This window comes from Ilyonectria robusta, assembly GCF_021365365.1.
Source record: "Ilyonectria robusta strain PMI_751 chromosome Unknown BGZ61scaffold_8, whole genome shotgun sequence".
NCBI lineage: Eukaryota > Fungi > Ascomycota > Sordariomycetes > Hypocreales > Nectriaceae > Ilyonectria > Ilyonectria robusta.
In genome coordinates this window covers 1-24,576 of record NW_025764442.1, presented here as the reverse complement: position 1 = coordinate 24,576, position 24,576 = coordinate 1, and the positions used below count along the sequence as shown (strand labels likewise).

Here is a 24,576-nt window from a genome sequence, read left to right as displayed (position 1 = left end):
CCGTGTGGTGTAGACGCAAGGATGTCCTAGGCGAGTAGGCTGTGCCGTGCCACCGGGTTACGAGGCTTCCAAGCCGAGTTTGGAGGATCACGACGCGATTTTAGCCTCACTAGAAAGTGTAAAAGGCCTGCTGGAATAGCCTCGAGACGTGAAGGCTCGGTGAGCAAGTTCAATAGTATTGCATAGCCCTCGCCAAGAGCCTTGCCAAGAAATTTATAGTGCTACGCGCGTACGCATGTGATCTGGAACTCAAAATGCCATGAAGGCCATGGGGGCGAGGGGCAAGGACTATCCTGGACACTCGAATGGGCGAGCAGGGATGAATAGACGGACTAACAAAACGGGCCAGCATCACGGACTAACATCTCGCCCAGTCGCCCGTCACTACTCCGTACCGAGAACCTTCGTCCCGCCCTGTTCACTAGTGCACATCTCGCAGTCCTAAAGCGGTTGGAACACGCACGACCGCTGGCAGGGATGGGGACGGCAAAACGGACTAACATCTTTGTCCGCGGTCTCTACCGAGAACCTTGGTTTCGCCCTGTTCATCCTAGTGCAAATCGCACTATTCAAAAGCGGTTGGGATGACGCACGACGACCCATTATCTCGTTTTCCTCTACGAGCGACCTGATATAGAGTTTTGCAGCCGGTGACCCACTGAGGGACAGTGACATAACGTCGCAACCGCAGAGTGCCAAGGCCGGTGTGCCAAGAGTCCGACGTTTCGTCCGGGCGGCGGTTGTGCTTTACGTGGTGGATTTTTCATGGCTCATTTATTCCGGAGGTCCCTTCGACCCACTGTCGCACATTGATTGAAGGATCGGTCGGAGCTGACGTGACAATCGGATTATTGCCTGGTGGGATATTAAGTTTAATGAAATATACGAATATGTGGACAGTTGTATGACTACTCCAGTTCTGTGAACTAGTAGGCTGTGCTAGTGCAACTGCAGCGGCCGTTGTCTTGGCTTGGCTATTGCTTTGCTGACTTGGCATTTGACAGGTGCGGGGAATTTCCAACGGTTTCACAAATAGGGCAATAAATCGACGTCGAAGTACGGATCGCCGTGTTCACTTCCCTAATTTGGTTGGTAGGCTAGGCTTGTGCATAACCGTCGTACAGTTATTCAAACCCGCATTGCGATGCGTCAGGGAACGTGTGCTGAGACTTGGTTGGAGATGCGCGCAATCACGTAATGTCAAACAACCAGCGAATATTGGGGATCAAAGATCTATAATATGTCATATATAAATGTTTCAGGAAATAAATAAATACACAGTCACCGCCCGCCGTGTGACAAATCTGTTGTAACAAAGATATACGAAATGGTAAAAGAGCGCAAGCCACGAAGCGACTCCTAAATAGACTTGGAAGCCAGGGTAATGACGTTGGGCTCGCCGGGAGCGTTCTGAGGGAAGCGGGAGTTGTAGCCAAGGACGTTCCTGGACTTGATGAAGGTGCCGATCTCGATGGACAGAGTCTGGGTGGAAACAAACCAGCTGACACCCTCGCTGCAGGGGGGAGTGGTCAAGGAGCCGCTGTATCTAGAGGGGGTGTTAGTTAATTTCATCCAGGTGGATTGGGCGTACACTTACGATTTGAAAGAGCCGGCAGCAAGAATGCTGACCAACTCGGACATGTCCAGAGCCTTGGTGGTAATGTGGGATCCGGGGGTGGCAATCTTGTTGACAGAGCCCAGAACGGTCTCAAGCAGAGGGAAAGGCACGGTAGGAGAGGTCTTGGTCTTCTTGGCCTTCTTGGCCTTCTTGTAGGAAGTAGAAGGGTCGACAAGGTCGATGTAGAGCCCGACAACAGCCAGCGTGCTCGCCTCGCTCTGCCAGACCATGTGCATCTCCATGGCCATGCTGGTGCCGTTGTCGATGTGCTCGCTGGGGAGATGGAAGTGGAACTGCTTCAGGGTGTAGGTGGTGCCGCCGACGGTGAGGGTTCCGGCTCCGTCGGCCACGACCTCGACGGTGGTTCCCAGGTTTTCAAACTCGGCGCCCTCGTCCAGGTCGGGGAGGTCGATGACCAAGTCCGAGCCAGGAACAAGTGAGAAGACGTCCGACACCAGGTCGATGGGGGACTGGTGGGTTCCGGTGGCGCAGAGAGCGTTGGCCTTGGGATCGAGCGAGACCCAGTTGGCAGGGCCCTGCAAGTCGAGGATTAACACATGAAAACGAAACAATTGCGCACGTCACGCAACAAGAGTGTAGTTGCGAGCACTTACGTTGGAACCGGAGTATCCAAAAGCAGGCTCCACGAAGGCCTCGGCTCGCGGCTGCAGGAAAGTGCCGTGAGCGCAGGACGCCAGGGCGCCGGAAGCAAAGGTGGCGACGACGCCGAAGAGTACAGCACGAGGAGCCATTGTGACAGGGAAATATTACAAAAAGTGATTGAAGGGGTTGGGTATACAATGCGTGAAGCTGGCGAGATGTTGAGAGAGAGCCGAGAAATGGTGAGAAGGCTGGTGAGGAGCTGGATGAAGAATGACACCTCATCGGGGCCCGTCCCCAGCTTTTATGTATCTCGAGAATGTCACTGCTGCGTGCTGGGAAGGTCGAGGGCTGGCTGGCTCCAGGGTTGCCCATGTTATTTTGGGAGGGGGATGAGCATCTCACGCATCATCTGTCCTGTCAGGGTTCAGTCTGTGGCCGGGAGCCAAAGTTAGTCGACGCCTCGCAGGTACATAGCAGCAGTGCTCCGTAGCTCCAGGGGGGGCTGCTCAACGGTCTAGAACGCTGCAGGGTCGCCGTTTGCCCAGGCCCTAAGCTGGGTGCTGACTCTGCTGGACGCCAGAGGAGAGCATTGCTGCGGTTATTGGGACGCGCCCTGCGACGCGGGGGATGCTTGGGTATCCCTGTTTTGGGTTTGGAGCCTGCTCGAGCAGTTGAGGCCCATCACCCAGGGAGTAAGTACATAGTGTACTCACCCATGGCAGGCTGATTTCAAACCCGAGGGCTTGGCACGGCGGTGCAGAGTAATGTAATACTGGGCAGTACGTACGTACGCAGTCAGCGCCTTGGAGGCTGTGAAGAGTCGACGCTGACCATGTGGCTGGCACGCCAAGCCCGAGCGGCCTCTGCAGTCTCCGTCGCCGACCTCCTCCGCGGCGTTGAGGCTATTTTCCGTCTGTCCGTCTGCATCTGGAGAGCGCCCCGTCGCAGCCGCGGATGTGCAGACGGCGACTGATTTTCATCAGTGTGCATTGCAGCTCAATGCAGGATTTGTTTGAAAAATGACCCCCCTGTGCACAATTTCCATGGCGTGGAGATGCAACACGCCACGGGTCAAAGCGACAGCCGGATCCAACTCCTCCTCCTCCTCGTACATCGGATAAGTAAACGAGCGCGCCTCTCCTCTCCCGATAACCGGAACGCGCGAGCCACAGAGCAATCGTCCGTTTCGCAGTCGCCCAAGTGACAAGTCCAGCCTGGATCCGAAACTCTAAGAAGGCCATCATCTTCTCCTCTGAAGCAAATGCCCGCAACGGGTCCGTCACCACGCCCGAAGCAGCGGACCGCCATGGTGCTGGAAGCGTGCCAAGAGCTGGTCCCCTTGCAATCAGGCCCTGATGACCTTTCCACGACCCCCTAAGCCCGCCCCCTCCCCCCCTGTCGGCACTCGGTAGGGACTAGATCGCGTTCTCGGCGCCGACAAAACCCCCCCAAAAGGTCCCGCAATCTCCAACGTTCTTCCAGGGGCCGAGCCCCTTGGCACGCTCTCTTGGCGCCAAGCATTGCAACGTCCTCTCGTCGATTCTGCGACTGAGCCTCGTTCCTGGCCGCCGTGGCTGTTAAGCTTAAGTCTTGGCCATCCCAGAACGGCGGGTATGCGCCGCGACGACGGTTCCCAAAGGGGGAACACCTCAGTGGCGATGCCGAACGCCCGATCTAGCTTGTACTACGCAGTAAGGTGAGATCCCCCTGCCAGTGTTTGAAGCGTAAGAATCAAGCTTGTTATGCTTGCCGTTAGAGCGTGGCAGGGCATATGGCAGGGTAAACAGCAGGCAAAGGGCAGATCCAATGGCAGAGTATTACGCAGAGAGCACACCACAGAGAGTAATACACCACAACGCTACAGCACTACAGAGCATAACTTAAATAGCAGCAATTTAGCAATTTGTCAGCCCCGTCAGCTGACTTATGCCCCGCCTCATCTTGTGTTGGGAGTTCCGAAACTCCGGTTGATCAACTCATCTACGCTTTGGTAGTCGGAGCATTCGCCTCCGCCAATTGCAACGCTCTCCATACGGCGGGAATCTCCTCGTCTCCCTCCCCCGATATTGACACTCGAAACCAACACCAACACCATCTTGTCTTTGTTCGTTGTTCCCCCGACGCCAGCCGCCATGACGCCGCTCTATCGCAAAGCCCTCGTGCTCGGTGCCACATCCGGCATTGGCGCGACCCTTGCCGCGAAGCTGGTCGCGACAGGGACCAAGGTCGTCGCTGTAGGCCGTCGCCAAGGTCGCCTGGATGCCCTAGTGCAAACTCACGGTAGTGACAGTGTCAGCGCAATTGCCTTCGACGTCACACGCCTGGCCGACATCGAGCAATTTGCCGCCGGCGTTGTACACGAACACCCAGACTTGGACTGCGTCGTCATCAATTCCGGTATTCAAAGGGGCTTTGACTTTGCTAATCCAGAGTCCCTGGACCTGTCTGTTCTCGGCGACGAGCTCACCACCAATTACACCTCGGCTGTGTATCTCACTGCCGCCTTTCTGCCTCACCTCAAGTCTCAGTCCCGCGCTCAGATCGTATACGTGAGCGCGACATTGGGCCTCGTGCCATCGATGATCCGAACGCCGAATTACAACGCGTCCAAGGCTGCGCTCCACTCGTTTATTATGAATGTCCGCCAGCAGCTAGTCGACGCCGGCCAGGGCCACGTGCGCATGGTCGAGGTGTTCCCGCCGGCAGTTCAGACGGAGCTCCACGACGAGAACCATCAGCCGGACCTGGTCAACGGCGGGGAAATTGGCATGCCTGTTGTAGAGTTTGTCGAGAGGATGGTTGACGGGCTGGTCAACGGCGATGATCAGTTTGCCGTTGGTCCCGGCGAGAGGCTGCTAAAGGAAGGAGGGTGGGAGGCGCAGAGGACGGAAATGTTTAAAGAAGGCCAAGTTGTACTCAACAGTGCGCTAGCAAAGTACCTAAGAAAGTAATTGACATCATCATGCAACTAAAATAAAAATCTGATCAAAAACGAAGGTTAAATCTGTTAGTTTGAACACCAACGCTCACTCCAAGAACCGAAACCGAACGCGATGTAAGAATTCAGCTCTAATGTAAGTTACAGAGTGTATTCTATTTCCAGAAGTGCAAGAGTTCCATGATTCTGCGAAACAGGGTTTTTGGAGAGACATCGGGGGGTGTAGAGCCGTGATACCTGCCTAAGACGGAAATACTTGCAGGGGTGAAGGAACGTAGTCGGCTTTTCTTTCGGCTTTACGGATACATTGATTTTAGCATTGGTACTTGTAAGAAGAAGACGCATGATTTTGTGCGAGCTCGTTGACTGATTATGTTCCACTAGTGTCGAGCCCAGATTCCGCGTGCGAGTGTCTACAATTCAGTCGACGGCAATGACAGCCATGAAGAAATAAGAATAAACCCAAACTCAAATTGAATAAAAGTGCTTATGAATACATACGTGCACAATTCCGTTCTGTCTTCACGTTTCCAAACGTCGTATGCATGGGTGTTAATACCTGTCGCATGTCATGTCTTCTGCCTATTCTACGGACTGCCAAGTTGCTTCCTCCCCCATTTACGCCCATTAAATAACCTCTTGTAAGTAACTTCAACTATTATGTTACCATAGCCTATTTCTAGTAGGTCAGGTCCTTAATGGCATCGGGTGAATGTGAAAGCATGGCGACGGATTGCTAGAGTCAATAAAAATGCAGCTCTGTGACCTGTCACTACAAAGCGCAGACTCCTCGCTTGCTTCCTCATGCCTTCACTCTCGTTATATGGCCAGCTTGCAACTTGAGAAAGCTGTATTACCGTACTGCCTATCCCAAATTTACGATATATTACCTAAACTCTCCTAAATTCATCGTCATTGCAACCGTTTCATGCCAACATCGGTTGCAGGCGCGCTACCCTACATGCCTCTCGCAGATACCGTGGCGCGTGACTCAGCCCGCTTCATCTTGACCGAAAAGCCAGGATGGACCAAGATCGTCGGGTCTTGTCAGATCGTCATAAAATTCTTCCCGAAACCTCTTGAATATGTCTAGGTTGATACTTTCTACGTCGATTGGACAAGCAGCGCCGAGCTATCCGAAGCCATCAACGTCATGTTTCGCTGCTACCAGCGGGTGCATCGCTGTTTTGCTTACCTCGAGGACGCGAGTCACAACGGTCCTAATCATGTTCCAACAGGCGACAAATTTGATAGCCTCATGATGGTTTAATACAGGCGGGACACATTAAGAGCTACTGGCGCCGCAGGAAGTCGACTATTTTGAACGAAATTGGAGATGTCTCGGGAGCAAAAACGACCTGCCCCAAGATTGTCCAAAAGAACTGGGATTGATGATCAGTTCCTCTTCAGCGGAGAATTACCATCAGCCAGTGCTGCCCCGAAGATGTCCTTGGCAGCCGAACGACACACAACCTGGCCAGAAGATATTGCCTATCGCCTTCTCGGCGTCTTCGACATCTCCATATCAATGGGGTATGGTGAGGCAGAAAGGGCCGTTATTCGCCTGCAAAAGTAAATCCTCGAGGAATACCACGACCACTCCGTATTTGCATGGGACGTTTCTATTGTGCCAAAACCCGTTCCGATACTGGTGTCCTTGCGTCGCACCCTGGCTTCTTTAAAAATTGCTCTGATTTCAAATCATAGACGAGCGACAGGGATTCGCTTGTCGTTAGGAGTAGCGGCATGCATATCCAAATTCCGCTGAACCGTAAAAAAGCCACCTTTGGGATGCTTTTATGTTATGCACAATATGATTCTGCCTTGACCACCGGCATTATTCTCAAGCCCCCTTGGCAACAACCAATATATTCGAACACGTGCCCAGGTTCTTGTTACACCTCAAATCTTCGATATCCGGTAGCAAAAGCTGTATTTGACCAAGAGAAACGCACAAAGAGAAGTTGGACCCACTGCCGCCGCTTGTTTTCTTCACTATGGCACGTTTGAGCCTGTTTGCCAATACCCGCCCTTTACTTGGCGCCGAGGCTTGTCGACAGGAAGTTCCAGGCGGGAGGTCCATCGTCAAGCTCCTGGCCACGTTTCCACAACTGTCATTTTCAGGACTACCCGCGAGACCGCGGTCCGCCTGCTCCTCAGAATGACACCTGGGGAGCGGACGAGCCAAATAAGACTGGTGCATTATAATCTGCCACTGGGCAGCGAGAGCGGCCTTGAAAAGTGGTTGGAAAACCTAGTCGCTGGACCTACTCAATTGACCTTTCCTACTGCTGTGGTCACGGTAAAACGCTCAACCGTGTTCTGCCAAGATTTATACACCAACGGTTTTTCCATTTTCCAGGCAAAAAGGTCTAACTAATTGGGACAAATGGTCTTGTCCATGCTTAAAACCTAATAAAAATACGTCCTTGAAGCGTAGGGGGGCGTAAAGACAGTACCCTTCCTTCCTAGTATGGCCAACAAATGAGTTCCAGGTACTGAATGAGAGGCGACGTATCGGAATTCTGCTTTGTATGTAACATCTGGTGATGGCGATCATTAAAAGGCTCAATATTTCTACAGAATGAAAGTTTTGGGGTTAGTTTTATATTATTTGTGCAGCTAACGGTTTGGATTAAGGCATTGTGATGCTAAAAACCTCGGGCCTAAACATCTCCACTAGAATCGAGGACCATAATGGTTCGTTTAGGACAATTATCTTCCTGGGACGATTTCATACATGTGCTCTTAAAACGTATGCTGATCAAGGATGGCAGGATTGGTACAATGAAACAGATTTAGAAGACAGTGACCACAGAATAATGAGTAGTATGATTATTCTACTAAATAGGGGTTAAAGCCGTCTAATAGACGGGCAGCTTGAAGGCAGGGAAGTCATAGGTCCAGCTCTCAATAGACTTCTCGTGGTTGACACAGTCAAACTTGGTCTTGCTTCGCCAGAGAGGACGAGTAGGCCACTGGCACAGCATCTGGGTCTCGCCCTCGTTGTCGCCAGAAGAAACGGTGGTGTTGAGACGGCTGGGCTTCACGCCATTCTCGACCCAGTCAATCATAATCTCCATGTTGTACAGAGGGTAGGGGCCGGGCTGGAGATCGTTGGCGCCGCAGTGGCCAGCGCCGGGGATCAGGTAGAGCTGGTACCAGTCCTCAAGAGCCTTGAGACTTTTCTGCTCTGATTTGTCGCCGTACATGATGGAGCGGACGGACTGCCAGTAGCGGACGGAAGAAGCGGCGGGAATGCTGGAGTCAGATTCGCCGTGGTAGTGTAGAAGCTTGCCTCCGGAAGACTGGAAGGTGGTGAGATCGGGGTAGGTGGTCTGAAGGCTGTCTAGGTATCGGACAAAACCAATGTCCATCCACTCGACCAGGGTGTCGTAAGTGACGTTGTTGAGGTCGGACAGGTTGTCGAGATCCAGCAGCTGAACGAACTTGGTGACGTACTCTCCGCCAGTAGACGGAATGCTAAGCTCCCACGAATCAGTCTCGTTATTATAGGTAGTGCCGGCATCTCCGAGCTCAGAAGCAATCTGCCACGAGAGGTATGCCCGCTCGCCCTTGGTGTTGTGGAGACCTCCGTAGATGGCCTTGGCGACGGCGACTCCTTCGGCGGTGACGGTGCCGTTCTGCTCGGGGGTGGTGCTGGTGGTGCTGCCCTGGGCGCGCTTGTTGAAACCGAAGCCGAGGGAAGAGCTGGTCGTAGCCTCGCAGTAGTAAGACTCGCCGATGATGGAGCTCAGGTCGAAGTTGAGCTTGCAGAGGTCAGTTCGGGAGACGACGCCGTCGGTTCGGCCATCGAGAGGATCGCAAGCGGCAATGGTGGCGTTGACGATCTTCGCAAGCTCGCAAGGGGGCGGGTAGTAGTCCAGTGTCTGTTCCACGGCCGAGGAGAATACGTGGAGGACCTGCTGCTGGGCGAAGCGGAAAGCAGGGGCGCCTGTGATGACACCGTCATACTCCTCACCCCAGCGCTGGACCTGGCTCATACCCTCTCGTCCACCGTCGGAACATCCCTCGTAGTAGGTGTAGAGCTTGTCGTCGGTGGCCATGCTGTAGAAGCCCTTGGTAAGGGCCTTGCCAACCTTGGTCATCTCTCCGAGAGCCTGGTAGCCAAACATATAAGTGGCATCCCAGTTGATGGATCCGTTTCCGTACAGGACAACCTCATCATAGCTGTAGTTGAAGGCGTCGTAACCCGCGTCCGTGGCACCGCTCGCAGCGCCATATCCCAGACCGCCAGTTGCGTCGCTGGAGAGAGAGAAGCCTCCTCCACCAGCAACGTAGAAGCGGTTCTGGAACTCAGAGGGGCTCGGGAACGCGTACTTGAGGATGACCTCATCGCCCTTGCCCGTGTGGGTGTAGGAGATGGTGACGTTGCAGTAGGTGTAAGTCGTGGTGCTGCCCTGGCCGGAAGTTGCGTTGTACACGGCGCTGGCGGTGACGGACGAGGGGATCAGGTCAATGCCGAGCAGGGTGCCGTTCGAAGGGATGGCCGCCTGCACGTTGGAGACGCTACACACATCCGCGAGGGTTGCCGCATTCGCGGATGCTGCCAGAGCAACGGCAACTGCGCGCGAGGATTGACGCATGTTAGGTTAGGTGGATATCGGAACTAAGTGAATGTAAGAACGAGCGCGGTAAAGAGCTCTCAGTTAATGAGTGTATGTCAGAACTATAAGACTGGTTCTTAAAGTAGACTAACGGTTCTGGCGGACTTCTTATAACGCCTCTGAACTAGTTCATAGGTCGAATGGGCGCATTTACTTAGGTTATCGACTACGTAAGCCCGTCCTGAGCCACTTGGTTTACCCCATAAGTCTTGCGTCACCAATCCGCCGCCGATGGTCCGCCGATAGTCCGACCCCAGCACCTGTGATGAGGACGTAAGTCAATGATCGTGAATTGGGTACACATTTTAGAATGGCATATGATGGCCCAGAACAGTCCATAATAGCCCTTTAGAGCAACATAGGTGAAACAAAGTAGGACCGACCGTAAAATGAAGGGAGATGTGGTGGGCGGATGCGTTCAGCCCGGAGAGTGTTCCGGCAGGGCGTCGGCAATGTGCCGGTAGTGTCCGGAAGATGTTCCGCGGAATAACTCTGGAAGAACTTAGAGGACAGGCATCCTAATGTTTTTGTCTGGGATGCGAAATCTGGGGTGACATCAAATTAATTTCCTATCAAGCCTTCCCAGGATACTCCGAGGTCGCTTGCTTGCGTGGCAGGCAAGGGCCCTGAGGAAATCCTTGTTAGTCCCGACCCAGCGCCCACATAGGAGGCGGTAAAGATAGAAACTAGCATTGATCGACGTCATGAGGTTCCAATCAATCTCATCCATCACATACGCGTACGGTTCCCGGCCCTAATCAATCTATCTTAAGTATGATGGACGCGTACTCCCACGGCATCACATGGAAGTGTAAGCTTTTGAAGGCCCGACCACATCCAACGATTTGCAAAATCCCGAGCGGTCATCGAATACACCGAGTTGAATACACCGAACACATTTTTTGGATGAGATCCGACCCAAGCACTGAGTGGCCTGTTGCGAATACAGAATAAAGGACAATGCCTTCGACGACGTTGGCACAACGTTCGCTCGAGTAGCAGCAGATATACTCAGATAGAAGCTTAATTCACCATATTTCCTAGCTCCTGCAGGTCTAGATCAAGCACTAGACCGTATAGCTCGGATCTCACACCTGGAATAAGAGCTACCCTGGATTGTGCATATCCATTTGCCACCCGTGGGTACCAGCTCAACCTTGACCCCCCGACATCGCTGTGACAAAATGGAAGGCTTGAACACATGGACTGTGTTGCCAAATGAAGAAAGATGTCTTCTCGTATGAGTATATGTGGTACTTGCAGAAACCTACGTAGCTAAGGTTATAGCACGGTAGGATAATTCCAAGCCAGTAAAATTATCTAAGGAGAGAAAAAGTAAATGTGATGGGCCTTGATGGACTTCTGTAGACTTTTATAAGACCTGTAAGGCCCCTAAAATCAACAGTCACGGCTGATTGGGATCTCAGTGGTCCGTCATGATTGTATCCTGACTCTATCACTGTGTTTATATTTCGTTGGTAATCGTGACAAGGCATCTGTATAATCAGCATTCTGACTCGAGACGTTTCACAGCACCATTTATATTCCATCATTGAGACTGGTGACGTGTTGGTGACTTTCCTCCCAGCGGACTCTCGAATGTGGGCCGAGATCTACATAAGGATCAACTGTGCCGCGTGCGGCTGAGCTTGAGCAAGAATCTGCCTTGCTGGGTTGGCCCACATCTGTTACTTGGCGTTTCTGCTTGGCGCTGTGTGTGGTTGGTACAGCAGACCATGGATGTGTCGGTTACATCACGGGACTGAGAGCTTGCACCCATTTAATATGGTCAAAAGCGCCTTGCTCTAGATAACTGGGCAGCCTCCCGCCTTGCATCCTCAACAAATAACTCTAGCACTTTCGCATCACTTCAACGCAAAGTTTTCCATTAATTAGCAGCCGCCTTCCAACAACTGGTCTTTGTATCCTCATATTCAGTGACCATGTGCCTTCCATTCCAAAAAAGAAAAAAAACCCAATTCGACGTCCGCGAATTTCGCACCGCCCAAGCGACGACGGATGCCTCCAGCTTCAAGCGTCGAAGACCCAAGAAAAGAAAATACGGAGCATACCACGCACACGGGAGCTCTCATGGAGGAACATGGTTTGGCTTTGCTTTCTTCAGCAGTGATGGTGGAGGAGACGGGGGTGGCGGAGATGGAGGCGGTGGAGGCGGTGGGGGTGAATGAAGTTTAATGATGCGGATAGGATGTTCAAAAACATAGGGTTGAATGCTTGAGAAACAACTATGTCGGCACTTTATTTCGGAGAGTTCTAATTATGCATGAACCGGTCTGTCAGCTACGACTACTTCAAGATAACCTCGGCACGTAATACCGACTTTAAACTACATCAATGACTTTCCGTCGAAATTATGGCTTTCAAATCTTCCAACAGGTTGCGGCTTAGGCCATGAATCATTGCCACCGCCCATCATTCCACATCCTTCAGTTCTATGCTCCTCCATTAGGTCGTTTAAGAACCGGGATAAAGTTATCTCGTTCCATCCCCGCCTCTAGACCTGTATTGTATGAGAACTTCCATCCTCACGATCAAATGGATTTGTTTGGTTCCCGTAGATGAAGCCTTCAGCCTCGCTGCTGATGTATACAGCGTCCCAGGCCCCCGCATGCACAAATCTACACCGAGAGTGGTCTTAGGCCTCACCTGCATAGGTCGGTGCCAGTCTCCAAGAACTGAAGGAAACTCAGGTTGAGGGAAATGAACAAAAAGGCCCTGATCGCAATTTTAAGATTCTAAGGTGGTAAACGAGAAAGAAAATCGCAGGGGGGATTTACCAGATCAGTCATGAAAAGATGCCCCGGGCACGCTGGGTCAAGGTGTGTATAAGTCGATCTTCGATAGTGACGATGCATTGTGTGGCTTCGTATAAGTACAGAAACATTCAACCTTCAATTATCATTCGAATCAGCATTCCTATACGTAAGACGAAACGTCTTTATCTCATACTGATCGGGTAGTTGAAGCTAGCACCGTAGAACAGGCATGGCAATTAAAATATAAACAGGTACCATGCCCAATCTCAATGATAATAAACAAAAAGCCTTCCCAGCATATGGCGCGCATCAATCGAGCCAGATCCCCGCCGTAACCTTTCTGATCCCTCTCTGACATGTAAAAGTCTCTCTTAGCAAGCTTGCTGTCAGATTCTTGTCGTTAGACTCACTCATCCCGAATAGCAGGGTCAACCAAGAGGGAAACAGCCCAACAAGTCTTCGCCTAATTGTGTGCTTCCAGACCTACCTCCTACCATTTGAGACGGACTAATTCACTATTTACGCAGATGTTCGTCTCTCAAGCTGGCAACGCAGTCATGGCCGGCTTGCCGCGCCATATCTGCCGGCATTTCTTTGCGAGCCTCCTCATGGTTCCTTTTTTGCCAATCTGCAGCTGTACACGATGGCGTACAATCAAACTATCTCGTCCCAGCCTCTAGTAAGATTCTTGCTCTCTCAAGGTGGCCACGAGCGGCCGCCCAGTGCAATGCTGTTCAACCCTCAGCATCCCGCTTGTTCGGATCGAAACCCTTGGCGAGGGATCGCAAGATCTGCGACTAAGCTGTTGAGGGACTAGGCAAGTTTTCGCTTGTGCAAGTAGTTTTAGAAAGATCGGCGCCTCTTGAGACGAGTAGCTGAAAGGTTTCCCAGCTACCTGACTCCATGGCAGCGAAAATTGGTGGTGCTTTGAGGGAAGTTCCATCATCATCTATCAGGGTGCCGTTGTCAAGGAGGATCTCGATCACTTCAGTGCGACATTAGAGGGCAGCTAGGTGCATATGGCTCAGATAGGTCTTTTCCACGTCGCCTAAGCGTGTGTCGACTCGCGCACCAGACTCAAGGAGTAATTTCACCACCAATGGGTGATTTCGAAAAATGGCACCAAAGAGAGTCATGCCTCCATCTACCTTGTAATTGACATCCGCGCCGTGCTGCATTGGAATCCCTCTGACCTCTTCGTTGCCCTCGCTGGCCGTATCTAGTAGGGGTGTGAACTTATCGAAGTCGATGGGATCAACCAGCGGACTGGCAGCAAGTATTGCCTTGAGCAGCTTGGGATTGGCACCGCATAATGAAGTGCCGTTTTCCCTTTCTCCTCCAAGACAACGTTGACATCAGACTTACATTCACTAGACTTGAGTGAAGTACTCTGGCAACGCTATGAATGCCACCGATCATTCGATTTGCCTAGGTGGGCGGCACTATCACTAGGGCTGAGGGACGTAGTAAGACTTCAACTAGTCGGTACGCCAAGCCAATGGCATATCCCACCCAGCATTTTAGTGTGAATGGAGGCACAGCCTAGACACCTGGCGAAGTCGCATTTTGTGAGATTTTTTGCGTCGTAGGTTTGACGGTGGGTTTCAGCATAGCGCGGGCTTTGTTTCTCACCCGATCAGACTTGCTGGATGGTGCTTGGCCGAGTCATTCACGCGCCATTTGCAGTCTCACACATGATGCATCGTCGCTTGTGACAAGAATACCAGTGCATTAAGGTATCGAAGAGCATAGTAGATGCAGTCTTCGGTAGGATATCGTAGGCCCATGGCTAAGAAAGTGACCGCAGTCAATAGTTACATTATACATTCAAGGACTGTAGACCCTTCCCAATTATCCCAAACTCCTAGACCAACCGCCCTCAATTAGCTGTTGGGAGAACATTGTTGCCCGACTCGACGCTGTCATCCGAGTCGAGAGATAGCCGCCTGTCCTTGACGAACTTCGGCCAGGTGTTAGTCAAGACAAGATACTTGATGCTGGCCTCGGAGTCGTCAAAGACGGTCTCGTCAAACTCGTCGGGGATCTCGCCCCAGTACAGCGCCATGTCGCCGATGTGGCCCGAGGAGGAGTCGGAGATGATGGCCACCTCTGAGCCGTTGGAGGAAGCCGACGACGACTCAACCTTGGCCGGGCCCCCGAAGGCGTCGAAGGGGGTTGCCGGGTCAACCTCCTGCTTGTCGCCGTACAGGATGCGCGCCGAGTTCTCAAAGATGCACTCGAGCTTCTTGAGGTCGGACGACGAGAGGTTGACCTGGAACTCGGCGTCGCGCGAGCTGATGAAGCTGGTGTAGATGCGGAGCGCACTGTTGAAGCGCTCACGCACGAGCTGCTGCGTGACGCTGTCTTGGCTCTTCTCCGGACCCTGAGCCGACGGCGGCAGCGAGGACTTCCACTCGGCGACGCTCCTCAAGAAGGCAATGTTCTCGCCGGAAAAGTCCCGCAGGGCAGAGAACTTCTGCAGCGGCTCCGGGTTGCGCTCGAGGACGTACTCGAGCGCGCCCATGGTGAGGATGCTCTCACCCGAGTTGGTCTTGACGGAGCCGTCCTTGCTCCAGGCAGTGAGGACCGAGCCAGCCATCGTCGTGGAACCAGTGGCGACTGATCGGGAGCTTTTGCCGAGACCTTTGTTGTTCAGCTCCCATTGCGCAATGGAGTCGAGGGTTTCCTGTCGTAGATTCTGGTGCCTCATCACTTCCCAGCATGGAAAGAAGATGGTGAATATCTCGAGCAGCATAATGGAGATGGCAATCCTGCAGAGTGTCAGCGCCTCAAGCGCCCCTCGAGCCAGCCCTAGGTAGGGGAACTTACCATTGCGGAGGAATCCAGACGTCGTTGACCGGGGCCATGGCTGGGACGTACAGGGCGACGAGCCACATGGGAGTAGCGTGAAGGCTTGTCTCGGTCAGCGGGGGTTTTCTATCGACTAGAATGAGTCGCACTCACTTGGCAAGACAGCAAGCGATTGTCTGGAATCTCCATCCCTGCGTGTCGTTGATACCGCGGGCCTTCCAGAGAATGACGGGTGCGATGAGCCACGCCCAGAAGAACTGCCAAAAGACCGAAGGCCACCTGGATATGTGTGAGTGACTGTACTTGTTATCTGTGTCGGTACGAGGCTTACCATTCCCATCCTCGGGAGATCTGGGACTTTTGCTGTGACTCTGTGCCGGTAACTTCAGTTCCCGGGATACCAAAGGAGTGGTGGAACTTTCGCGAGACAAGAAACATGAAAACGGTAAGGAAAAGCTGCCATGGTCAGCGTGATACGGAAGGGATAGACGGGGTGGCGTACCTGAAAGGCCATGCCAGTGCCGACCAAGAGCAGGATCTTGCGGGTGTAATCGAGGGCACGGAAGCGGCCAAGGAGAGTCGTAGGCTTGGCCCGGTCTATCTTGAGAGGCTTCATGTCCTGCTCCTCGGCGAAGCGCTTCTTTTGCGAGTTCGCAACGTGCAGGAAGCGGCTGTTGGAAGCGTGGAACAGGGCGATGCCAAAGGGGAGCCAGATGTTCATGATCCAGAACTCAACCCACGACGGCCAAATAGGGCCGTAGCAGTAGCCCGTTTGCACGGCGCCCCAGTAGAGATGCAGCAGGACGATGGCACTAAACGACAGCGGCAGGCCGCGGATCCGCAGCATGGGCATGTCGCGGCGGCGGTACAGGTAGGTCATTCCGCCGGCGACGACGAGCGTCCACAAGAGGGCGAAGACGATCCAGAAGACGCCGAGGCCGTCCAGACGGGGCTGGGGCTCGGCCGATCCGGACTCGGCCATGTTGGTTGGAGGGACGCTGGACACGGCGGAGGAAAGACTGAAAGTAACTCTGGGCGATGTTGCTGGGCGAGGTGGAGTGCGAGGCGTGGCGTGCTTGCGTGCGTAGTTGATTAATGATTAATGAACGTGGTGCGAAGGAATGTGGTGAATGCCGATGCTGAGGGCAAGCGGAGATGGATCAGTTATGTATCGTGTTGGATAGACGACCCCCAGGGATAGAAGGAAAAGAAAAGAAGAGATTCACCAGGATCCTAGACGATGCGAGTGAGCTATAACCTCCCTCATCCCTCCCTCCTCTGCCATCGACCGCGGATGACGAGGAGCAGGGGAGCCCTGGTTCTTGGAATCTAGCTCGGCAAGCCATCACGGGGGGGTCACCAGGGTCTCGATCTCGACGATCCGCCCTTCTTTGGCAACAGGGCTGCCCTTTACAACGCCCAATCTGACAGGTCAACCACCCCATCCATCACACCGGAGAAATGACAAGCTGCTCAGAGCGGCCCACGAACTCCCCCAACAACGAGCCAAACGCAACAGGACCTAGCCGGCTCCCCAAGGTTCAGCTAGCCATGACGCTGCTCAATGCAGATCGTCGCACAATCAAGCTAGGGTTCCTGTCGTGTCCCCCTCGTTCGTTTCGCCAAGCGCTGCAAGGGCGGAACATTTCGCGGCTGAGACATTGCTGAGGGATCGACAAGACAACCCCCGGCGCCGACCAACCAGACGCGCATTTGGCCGGCGACGAATATCAACTACCGGTAAATACGGCCATGGCGTTTGCCATTATCTGAGCATCGTGCCCTGTTTGGGGTTGGCTGGACGTGCCAAAGTCTGGTCCTTTTTCCAGTCAACTTGTTCTCCTTTCCGCGTCTTCCTTTCTTTTTTCGTCCACGCCTGAAAGCCTCCTCTCTCCGCTACAGCCAGTCAGCATCTCCGAGAAAGGCTGGTCCCGCATGCCGAATTAATGGCTGCTTTTTTTTTTTTTTTTTTTTTTTTTTTTTTTCGTGGCTTCAAAACCTGCCTGCCGAAGAATTTGTTTCCCCCACGATAGCGTGCTGTGGCTTCCATGCGAGGGGGAATGAACACGCGATAACATGGAAGAGCGGCCGAGACATATCACAAAACGGTCCATGTGAATAAGGCCCATGACCTTATTGCCAGGCAAATTGGCACGTTTATCATTTCTTGGCTGCGGAGCAGTTCCCGTCACGGCCCTTGCCGCAAGCCTAATGAGTGTTGCTGCTATTATTCACGGCAAAGCACTTCAAGCACTCAGGCCAAATGTAGTTAACCTGCCATTAAAGCCTCCTGCCACATCCCTGCATCAATGCTCCCATCGAGTTAGTTCTCTCCGTCTCTCACATCTCAGCATTCACGGCGCGCGTTTTATCTCGCACCGGGTGTCGGAGCTGTTACGTCCGATTGCGTTGCGATGACGCCGCTCCCACGCTTGTCACTACCGCGACGGCTCATTGCCAAGTCAGGCCAAGGTCAAGCACCAAGTCAGTCCAAGGATGCCAAATCTGGCCAAGGCCAAGTCAGGGGGATGACGGGGACGGGGAGCGGGAAGTGGAGCGCATCGAGTTTCCTCCCATGCGTCGTTGGGACTTGACGAGGTAACATTCCCCATGTCTGAGAGACGAACACAATTGCATCTTTGTTCAATGCGCTTTTGCCTTTGACCAACGTCTTAGCACGTCTGGGCACGTCAGCCATCCGTCTTGGTCAAACCCGAACCACACGCGAGCACCCTCTTCGTGTGAAACTCGCTAGACTGAGAAACGCGCTGTTTTCTCAACTGCCACTTGCATCAATGACTGACGGAGTAACCATCCATCCACTCGATGTGATGGTCGATCCCTGCCCAAAAAGCCACAGCCACCACCGCGGGCAAACAGGTCGCTTAACACCGCGGGTCCACAAGGTGCGACCGAGCCACAGCACACCCATGGATGGTTGATGGCCTCATTTTCCCGTGCTGTCGGCTGCATGAAAACCCGAAGCGTTGACGTGGGTTAGCAGCTGAGGCCAGCACTATCACACTCATCCCCCCGGTCGTCGCTTAGCGGTGATGCGGGTTTTCCCTGCAGTTGATCGATTCCGAGGTGATCTCAATTAGATATTCAATAGTTGCTTCCCGTCACCCTTGATCCTGGAGCCGAGCTGATTTCCGGCGGGACGGATGGGATGATTAGAAAACAAGCTGCGATCAACATGGCCATCAAATCAACGATGCACCCACAACCACGGTACCTAGCATCCGCATGACAAAATCTGACAGCCATGGCACTGACGTTCTCGCTCAGAACCATACCCGTACCCCGCAAACAAGTCAAGCCTGCGGTACGTACTTGCACTTGAAACCGGGTGAGCAAGTCCATCTATCCGGGAGCAGAATCTTCAAGTGCTTACCCCGTAAGCACTGCATGGCATGTGGCTTGCAGGAACGCGCCCAACGTGTCCTCGCTCCACCTGGCCGTCCCTCTCGAGTCTCCCGCAAGTTCTCCAGGAACGATTTTTCACCCGGAGACTTGACAGATGGGCTGCGGGGGCTCAGAGATTGCTTTGTGGGGGGGATCGCCATTCATCCAGGGCCCATGCAGCCAGTCCGGCATTGGAACCTCAACCCCTGCCGCGCTTCGGATGGGGCAGTTGCAAGCTGCTACGTCAGTCGAGCCGTCTTGAAAGTTCTTGCTGTTCACATGATATTGATTGTAAATTGACTGCAGATGTGATTCAAGACCACCACGGGAAACGGCTTTCTTGGCAAGCCGCTTGCAAGGACGTCTTCGGACCGACAGGAAGAAGGTGGAAGTGACGCCCAGACAGCGGCTTGTTCTTCTTTCATTGCGACTGCTTTCATTGCAACTGTGATAGGAGGTCTGATCCAGCCTTTCTTCTTCTCCGGCCCTTTACTGAAACATGCTGGACAACTTCTTAACGGGCCAGGCACGGGCGTCTCGGAGCTTTTCCACCACGCCTCGCAACGCAAGCCGCTCGTAATGGTCCGTGAAAAAGTCCCCGTAGAGCTCCATCCCGAACGCCGTGTGGACCAGTGCCGGCGGACAGGCAGGATGGCACAGGCTAATGCCGCACAGGTCGAGGATCATCTGTCTAACCTCGTTTTCAATTTCTCGCCATCGCGCACGTGTTGTTGATTGGCCACTGTGAAGCGTTAGACGTTGGCAGGTTTGAGTTGGTGCGAGGCGACTTACGTGAGGAAGGGGTTCTCGGCCATGAGAACCATCTTGGCAATTATTGCAAGCTGGATGCTCGTCACCTCAAGGGCGGATGAGTACCAGATAATGGGGAATATTTCCCCATTGGACCGGTCTGCTTTGCGGGTGAAGAAGGGTTGAATGTCACGAACGGCCTCTTCCTCGAGCTGTTCGCCCTGTTTCTGAAGCCGCACTTTGAAATTCGTCAATTAGCATTCATCACAGAGAGGTGAGACGTGGAACTGCTCAGGGAAGCTGTAAACTCACGCCATTCTTGCTCGGAGCGATCAGACAAACGCCACTTTGCTACTTGCGCCGTGTGTAGCACAATCTTGTTGGCCTTGGATGCGCCCTGGCCGTATTCTGGCTCCAGAGTCATCTGAGGCGGATGCCGTCGCGTGAAGGAATGGAAAATCTCCTGCCTCACCGCCATCCAGTACGCCGCTTGGATCAGTGACCGGCGCCCGAAGAGGGTCTGCGAAGGCGCGCTGCGCAGTACTGCGTCGATGATGGCGAGGAAGTTGACCTGGTGTTTCGGTCGAGACTCCCCAGGACTCTCACCCGGGCTACCCTGCCGGTCCTCGCCGTCATCTTCGTCATCGATTTCCTCAAGTTGTCGGAGAATGACGGCCGTGGCGATGATGCTCTCGAGGCGCTCGTCGTCTTGGATGGTGTGGAAATCTCGAAGCGCCGGTATGCATTTCAACGTATACTCGACAGCGTCGTGCGGCGTCAGATTCGGCAGAAGTTGTCCTTGGTACAGTATGCCGTTTGGTGTCTTGAACCTCGGCAGGCGAGTGAGGTGGCGGGCTGCTAGGGCAAAGATGGCGTACAGCAACGGAGGGTGATGTCTAGCCCGGATAGGGACAACCAATTGAAAGTGTCTTTTTTCATCGCAAAGATCAAACTGGTCGTGTTAGTAAAGGTTGATCACTGACCATTGTGCGTTTACATACCCAGTGTGACAGCTCCTCGACAAAGTATCTCAGCAGACAAGCCTCCTGGGGATCTTGCAGGGGAAACACGGCGGACTCTCCAGTCCGCGGGCGCGGGAAATGAGTGTTGGGAGAAAGAGACGATTCGTCGATCCTGTCGTGGGCTTTTCCATAGGGCTGTGAGGATATTTCTGGATTGCGAGTGGAAAGATCGGAGCGGGTGGTTGAGCTGGGCGAATCTGCGTTTGCTCCTTGCCATGGCCGATGCCTGTATCCGTGAGGACTGCGAGCCGCATCTTGAGCATCGAGAGATGGTCTCTGGGCGAGAGTGTCAAACAGTGAGGTATTCTGTAGAGAAGACGCCTCGCTATGGGCCGCTTCTTCACTGCGAGCCACTGCAGACGGACCCAGGATGGCACCGGAACTCAGTGAAAGATCGCCCTGAGCACCTCGAGCATCAACGCAGACTGCAGGGGGTAAGTCTTGGTTCGAAACAAGCAAGCCAGAGACGGACTGAAACTCACACTCTTTGATCTCGCCGCTCACCCATCGCTGGTCGTTGTTGAAGGGCGCCGTGGACGCGTTCCGGAAGACGGTCTTTTTAGCAGGACGAGTACACGTCAGGTTCCGAGTATAGCAGCGACGGCATTTTGGTCTAGCTTCGTCGCCTTTATGCAGAATTAGCACAGGCCGTCCAAGGGAGCAGAGTCCATCTTCAGTATCCCTGTCAAAAGCAGGGCGAAACGGGCAGCGGGCCAGACCAAAGTGGCTCTGGGGCTTCAGTTCTGAGACTTACATTTCACATGTTTTTCTGTTTCGTCCAAGTCAGCACAACACGCGGCACGAGAGGCAAGTCTCGGGAGTTGTCCCACCTTTACACTGGAGACATGGTCTCTTTGCCAGTGGCATCTTGCCATTCGCCGGGACCGTTGCGACGTGAGAAACGCAGCGTCGTCGATTTCCATGTCAAACCCCGCCACTCCACAGCTTCTTCGTGGCTGAGGGGCGTCACGTGATGCCAAACTCGCCATTCTCACCGAGATCTTCATGGGGCTGCAGCTACCCTACATTGCACGTCAATGCGGGATTGGGTTGCCGGGTGGTCCATGATGCATTTATACACGACTGAGATAGGCAAGATGGTTTTCTTGACCTACTTCACCATATTTGACCCTATGAATTTACAAGGGAGCTCAATACTTCTTCAATTATTAGTGCTAACTACCTAAATGGCCTTAGTCAGCCGGATATCCCTTCACTCTCTTGGGTCAATTCTTAAGAATAGCGTGAATTCACCGTCTTCAATCTCATCATCCCCCTTCATCATGGCAAGACAAACAAGATCTGCTTCCAAAAAGGCTTCTCGCCCTCCTCGAACTGCCGCCTCTGCATCACCCTCCCCTCCTCAAGACTCCACAACTCAACTTTTTGAAGACGCAGCTGCCTGGGAGTCATGGTTGGATGTGACACTGAATGGATAGGATCACACTGATGATGATGAAAGCTCTTGATTTCTAGCTAAGGGACGGGTCTAGAGCCCGTCTCTTATACATGACGAAGACGGCTGCTGCCGGAGGCGGCAGTCCGTCGCCGTCGCACAGGGGCCGGGGCCCTGTGGGTCCCGGGGACCGGGATCGTGGTTATAGGGCCGGCGATATGGTCTGAGGAAGAAGGGAAAGTCGCGTTGTCTAGGAAATGCCCCTAAATGTGACATACCCCCCCAGCTTGAAGGTATTCAAGCTGTTATCCTAGAAAGAATCCCTGTTGGAGGGATAGCTGAAATAGCTAAATTTTGCCCTGTTGAGAGGGACTGTTAGATAGCTTTAGACAGTAGGAAACTGCAATAGAAAATAAGAGTAAATAGAGGAAAGGCTAGTCTTCGGTATCTGACTCAACCTGCAATTCGATAACAGCCCTGATGTTAACGAGACCTAGCTGCCGGACGAAGTCTTTGAATTTCTGACCCGGCAAGGCTTTGGTCAGCCCGTCAGCTAGCATTTGAGCTGTCAGTGTGTATTTGATCTTGAAGAGCCGCTTTAGATATCCCTGTCTAGCCCAGCAGCTGTGGATGTCAACATGCCTGAGGGCGGTCTTGATCCTAGGGGTCTCGAGGGTCACGAGCCGGATAGTCTGTTGGTTATCACACTCAATTTCCAGCTGCTGGTCTAGCTGAAGTCCTAGCTATTAGAATAGCCGTTGGGTAGCTAGGGCTTCCTTGGCTGTGTGTGTGAAGGCAAGGAGCTCGGCTTCCGTTGAGGAGGTTGTAACTGTATCCTGTTTCCCGGCTTTCCAGCTGATAGGTCCGCCAAAGAGGGATAAGATTGATCCCTGGGATGATTTCCGGCTTATCCGATCATCCGCGAAGCTTGCGTCTGATGCGATTCGAAGGTCGCTGCTGATTTGGGCCGTAACCGTTGTCTTGGAAGAACTAGGAAAGTTAGGGTCGCTAGGAAGGTCCGGGTCCCTAGGGCTAGGGTCCCTGCCGTCAAATTGGATCGCCAGATATCGCGTTGCATAGAGGTAACTGATAACGCCGGCTGCGATCCGTTGGTGATGGTCTGAGGGGTTTGTGAGGTACTCAGCCAGCTTTGAGGCAGCCTTTGCTATGTCGGGCCTAGTGATGACCGCGATATAGTTGATTGAGCCGACCTTTTGCTGGAAGAAGAGGATTTGGGCTAGTGTAGCCTGAATCGGGCTTGCGGATAGGTTGTTAGTCGGCAGAGGATTTCCCTTGAAGCTTTCCTTGAGGACGATGTTGAATTTAGCTGCTATTTTCTCGATGAAAGAGTCCTGACAGAGCCACAGCTTTCTAGCCGGTCTGTCCCTTAGGATCCGGATCCCTAGGAACCAGGTTAGGTTGCCCAAATCCTGCATTCGATACCGCGTTTTCAGCTGCTGGATCAGCTGCTCGGCGGCTAACTGGTCTGCAGTCCGGTACAGCAAGACGATGTCATCCACGAAGAAGAAGACTGTAATCCAGCTGTTGTTGCAGATACAGGGGTCTTCATTAACTTGGGTCAGACCTAGCTGCTGGAAGGTCTGCAAGAGGTCTCGTTGCCAAAGTAAGGGAGATCTGCGGAGCCCGTACAGGGCTTTCTTTAGCAATAGCAGCCAACCGGGACGATGAAATCCATCAGGATAGCGGATATAGACGATTTCGTCAAGGCGGCTGTTGGTAAAGGCGTTGATGGCGTCTAGCTGCCGAGCCTCGAGGTCGAATTTGGCGGCAATGGCCATGAGGACCCTGAATGACTTCCCTGCTAAGGTTGCTGCATAGGTCTCTTTATCGTCATACGGCTGAAGATCCCCTCTAACAACTAGCCGGGCCTTGCATTTGATGAGGAATCCGTGCTTGTTGAATTTATATTTGAAGACCCAGGCTACGGGCAGAGCTTTCCCTTCGGCTTCTTCCTTAGGAACAGGCTCGAAGGTCCCTTGAGCTTAAAGGTTGTCAATTTCTATATGACAAGCCTGTTTGAATTGGAGCCCTAGGGGATGATTTTCCAGGTCCTTGAAGGTCCTAGGCTCCGGAGGAAGTGTCCGTCTGTGGACCTTTTCCTCTCTTCCAGTATAAAATGCAGTGGAAAAGTTAGCCGGCTGCCGGCCCTGTTGCCGTTGGGAGCTTCGAGAAGCTGGTCCGTATATTTCATCACGTCTGCGGCGGCGACGGCGTTGCCGAGGCTGTGGGCTAGGCTCCCTACTGGCTGCTGGGCTAGCTGCCGGACTAGCTGTCAGACTGACTGCCGGGCTTGCTGCCGGACTAGCTGCCAGACTGACTGGACTAGCTTCCGGGCTAGCTGGAGAGCTGGTTGCCCTCGGGGTCAGGTAGGGGCCTTCGTCATCGAAGTCATCGAAGTCATCAAGGTCAAGGGTCTCTTGGTCCTTGGATTGAGTGGGCTCGGGGTCGCGGTCTTCATCGAAGTCAGGATCTTCGTCATCGTCAGGGTCGTCAAAGTCAGAGTCATCTGGGCTCTGGTGTTCAAGTGAGACCTCAATCGTTGATCTGACCTCTTCGTCATCTAGGTCTTGGGCCGCGGTCCCGGCTGCTAGGAAGACGGTCTCTTCC

General features: G+C 53.2%; 9 protein-coding genes across 9 annotated transcripts; 3 read left to right on the top strand and 6 right to left on the bottom strand.

Annotated features, from left to right (window-relative positions):
- Positions 1-1,371: 1,371 nt before the first annotated feature.
- BGZ61DRAFT_303310 (alpha carbonic anhydrase) lies at positions 1,372-2,352 on the bottom strand (the record flags this gene model as incomplete). Its single annotated transcript, XM_046238709.1, has 3 exons — positions 1,372-1,546; positions 1,598-2,154; positions 2,233-2,352. Coding segments are annotated over 3 exons (852 nt in total), but the record flags the coding sequence as incomplete, so codon positions are not given.
- Positions 2,353-4,353: 2,001 nt separating this feature from the next.
- On the top strand, positions 4,354-5,172 carry BGZ61DRAFT_350303 (uncharacterized protein; the record flags this gene model as incomplete). The annotated part of the gene is made up of 1 exon (XM_046240215.1): positions 4,354-5,172. One exon carries the CDS (start codon positions 4,354-4,356, stop codon positions 5,170-5,172), a length of 819 nt encoding a protein of 272 aa, XP_046105055.1.
- A 2,851-nt stretch (positions 5,173-8,023) lies between these two features.
- On the bottom strand, positions 8,024-9,766 carry BGZ61DRAFT_476825 (uncharacterized protein; the record flags this gene model as incomplete). Its single annotated transcript, XM_046248838.1, has 1 exon — positions 8,024-9,766. One exon carries the CDS (start codon positions 9,764-9,766, stop codon positions 8,024-8,026), a length of 1,743 nt encoding a protein of 580 aa, XP_046105054.1.
- Positions 9,767-13,361: 3,595 nt separating this feature from the next.
- BGZ61DRAFT_350197 (uncharacterized protein) lies at positions 13,362-13,553 on the bottom strand (the record flags this gene model as incomplete). The annotated part of the gene is made up of 1 exon (XM_046240206.1): positions 13,362-13,553. A coding segment is annotated over one exon (192 nt), but the record flags the coding sequence as incomplete, so codon positions are not given.
- On the bottom strand, positions 13,454-13,849 carry BGZ61DRAFT_449489 (uncharacterized protein). Its single transcript, XM_046245622.1, has one exon. It carries the CDS (start codon positions 13,740-13,742, stop codon positions 13,563-13,565), a length of 180 nt encoding a protein of 59 aa, XP_046105052.1. The 5' UTR covers positions 13,743-13,849; the 3' UTR covers positions 13,454-13,562.
- Positions 13,850-14,443: 594 nt separating this feature from the next.
- On the bottom strand, positions 14,444-16,357 carry BGZ61DRAFT_531374 (uncharacterized protein; the record flags this gene model as incomplete). Its single annotated transcript, XM_046253693.1, has 5 exons — positions 14,444-15,335; positions 15,394-15,477; positions 15,529-15,654; positions 15,707-15,831; positions 15,878-16,357. The coding sequence occupies 5 exons, from the start codon at positions 16,355-16,357 to the stop codon at positions 14,444-14,446; spliced, it is 1,707 nt and encodes a 568-aa protein (XP_046105051.1).
- A 270-nt stretch (positions 16,358-16,627) lies between these two features.
- Positions 16,628-17,303, top strand: BGZ61DRAFT_449486 (uncharacterized protein). The gene has a single exon (XM_046245621.1). The coding sequence runs from the start codon at positions 16,837-16,839 to the stop codon at positions 17,041-17,043; it is 207 nt and encodes a 68-aa protein (XP_046105050.1). The 5' UTR covers positions 16,628-16,836; the 3' UTR covers positions 17,044-17,303.
- Positions 17,304-18,485: 1,182 nt separating this feature from the next.
- On the top strand, positions 18,486-19,477 carry BGZ61DRAFT_217852 (uncharacterized protein). Its single transcript, XM_046238063.1, has 2 exons — positions 18,486-19,362; positions 19,456-19,477. Exon 1 carries the CDS (start codon positions 18,622-18,624, stop codon positions 19,078-19,080), a length of 459 nt encoding a protein of 152 aa, XP_046105049.1. The 5' UTR covers positions 18,486-18,621; the 3' UTR covers positions 19,081-19,362; positions 19,456-19,477.
- On the bottom strand, positions 19,270-21,060 carry BGZ61DRAFT_493144 (uncharacterized protein; the record flags this gene model as incomplete). The annotated part of the gene is made up of 5 exons (XM_046250612.1): positions 19,270-19,522; positions 19,573-19,768; positions 19,843-20,353; positions 20,532-20,828; positions 21,037-21,060. The coding sequence occupies 5 exons, from the start codon at positions 21,058-21,060 to the stop codon at positions 19,270-19,272; spliced, it is 1,281 nt and encodes a 426-aa protein (XP_046105048.1).
- Between the last annotated feature and the right edge of the window lie 3,516 nt (positions 21,061-24,576).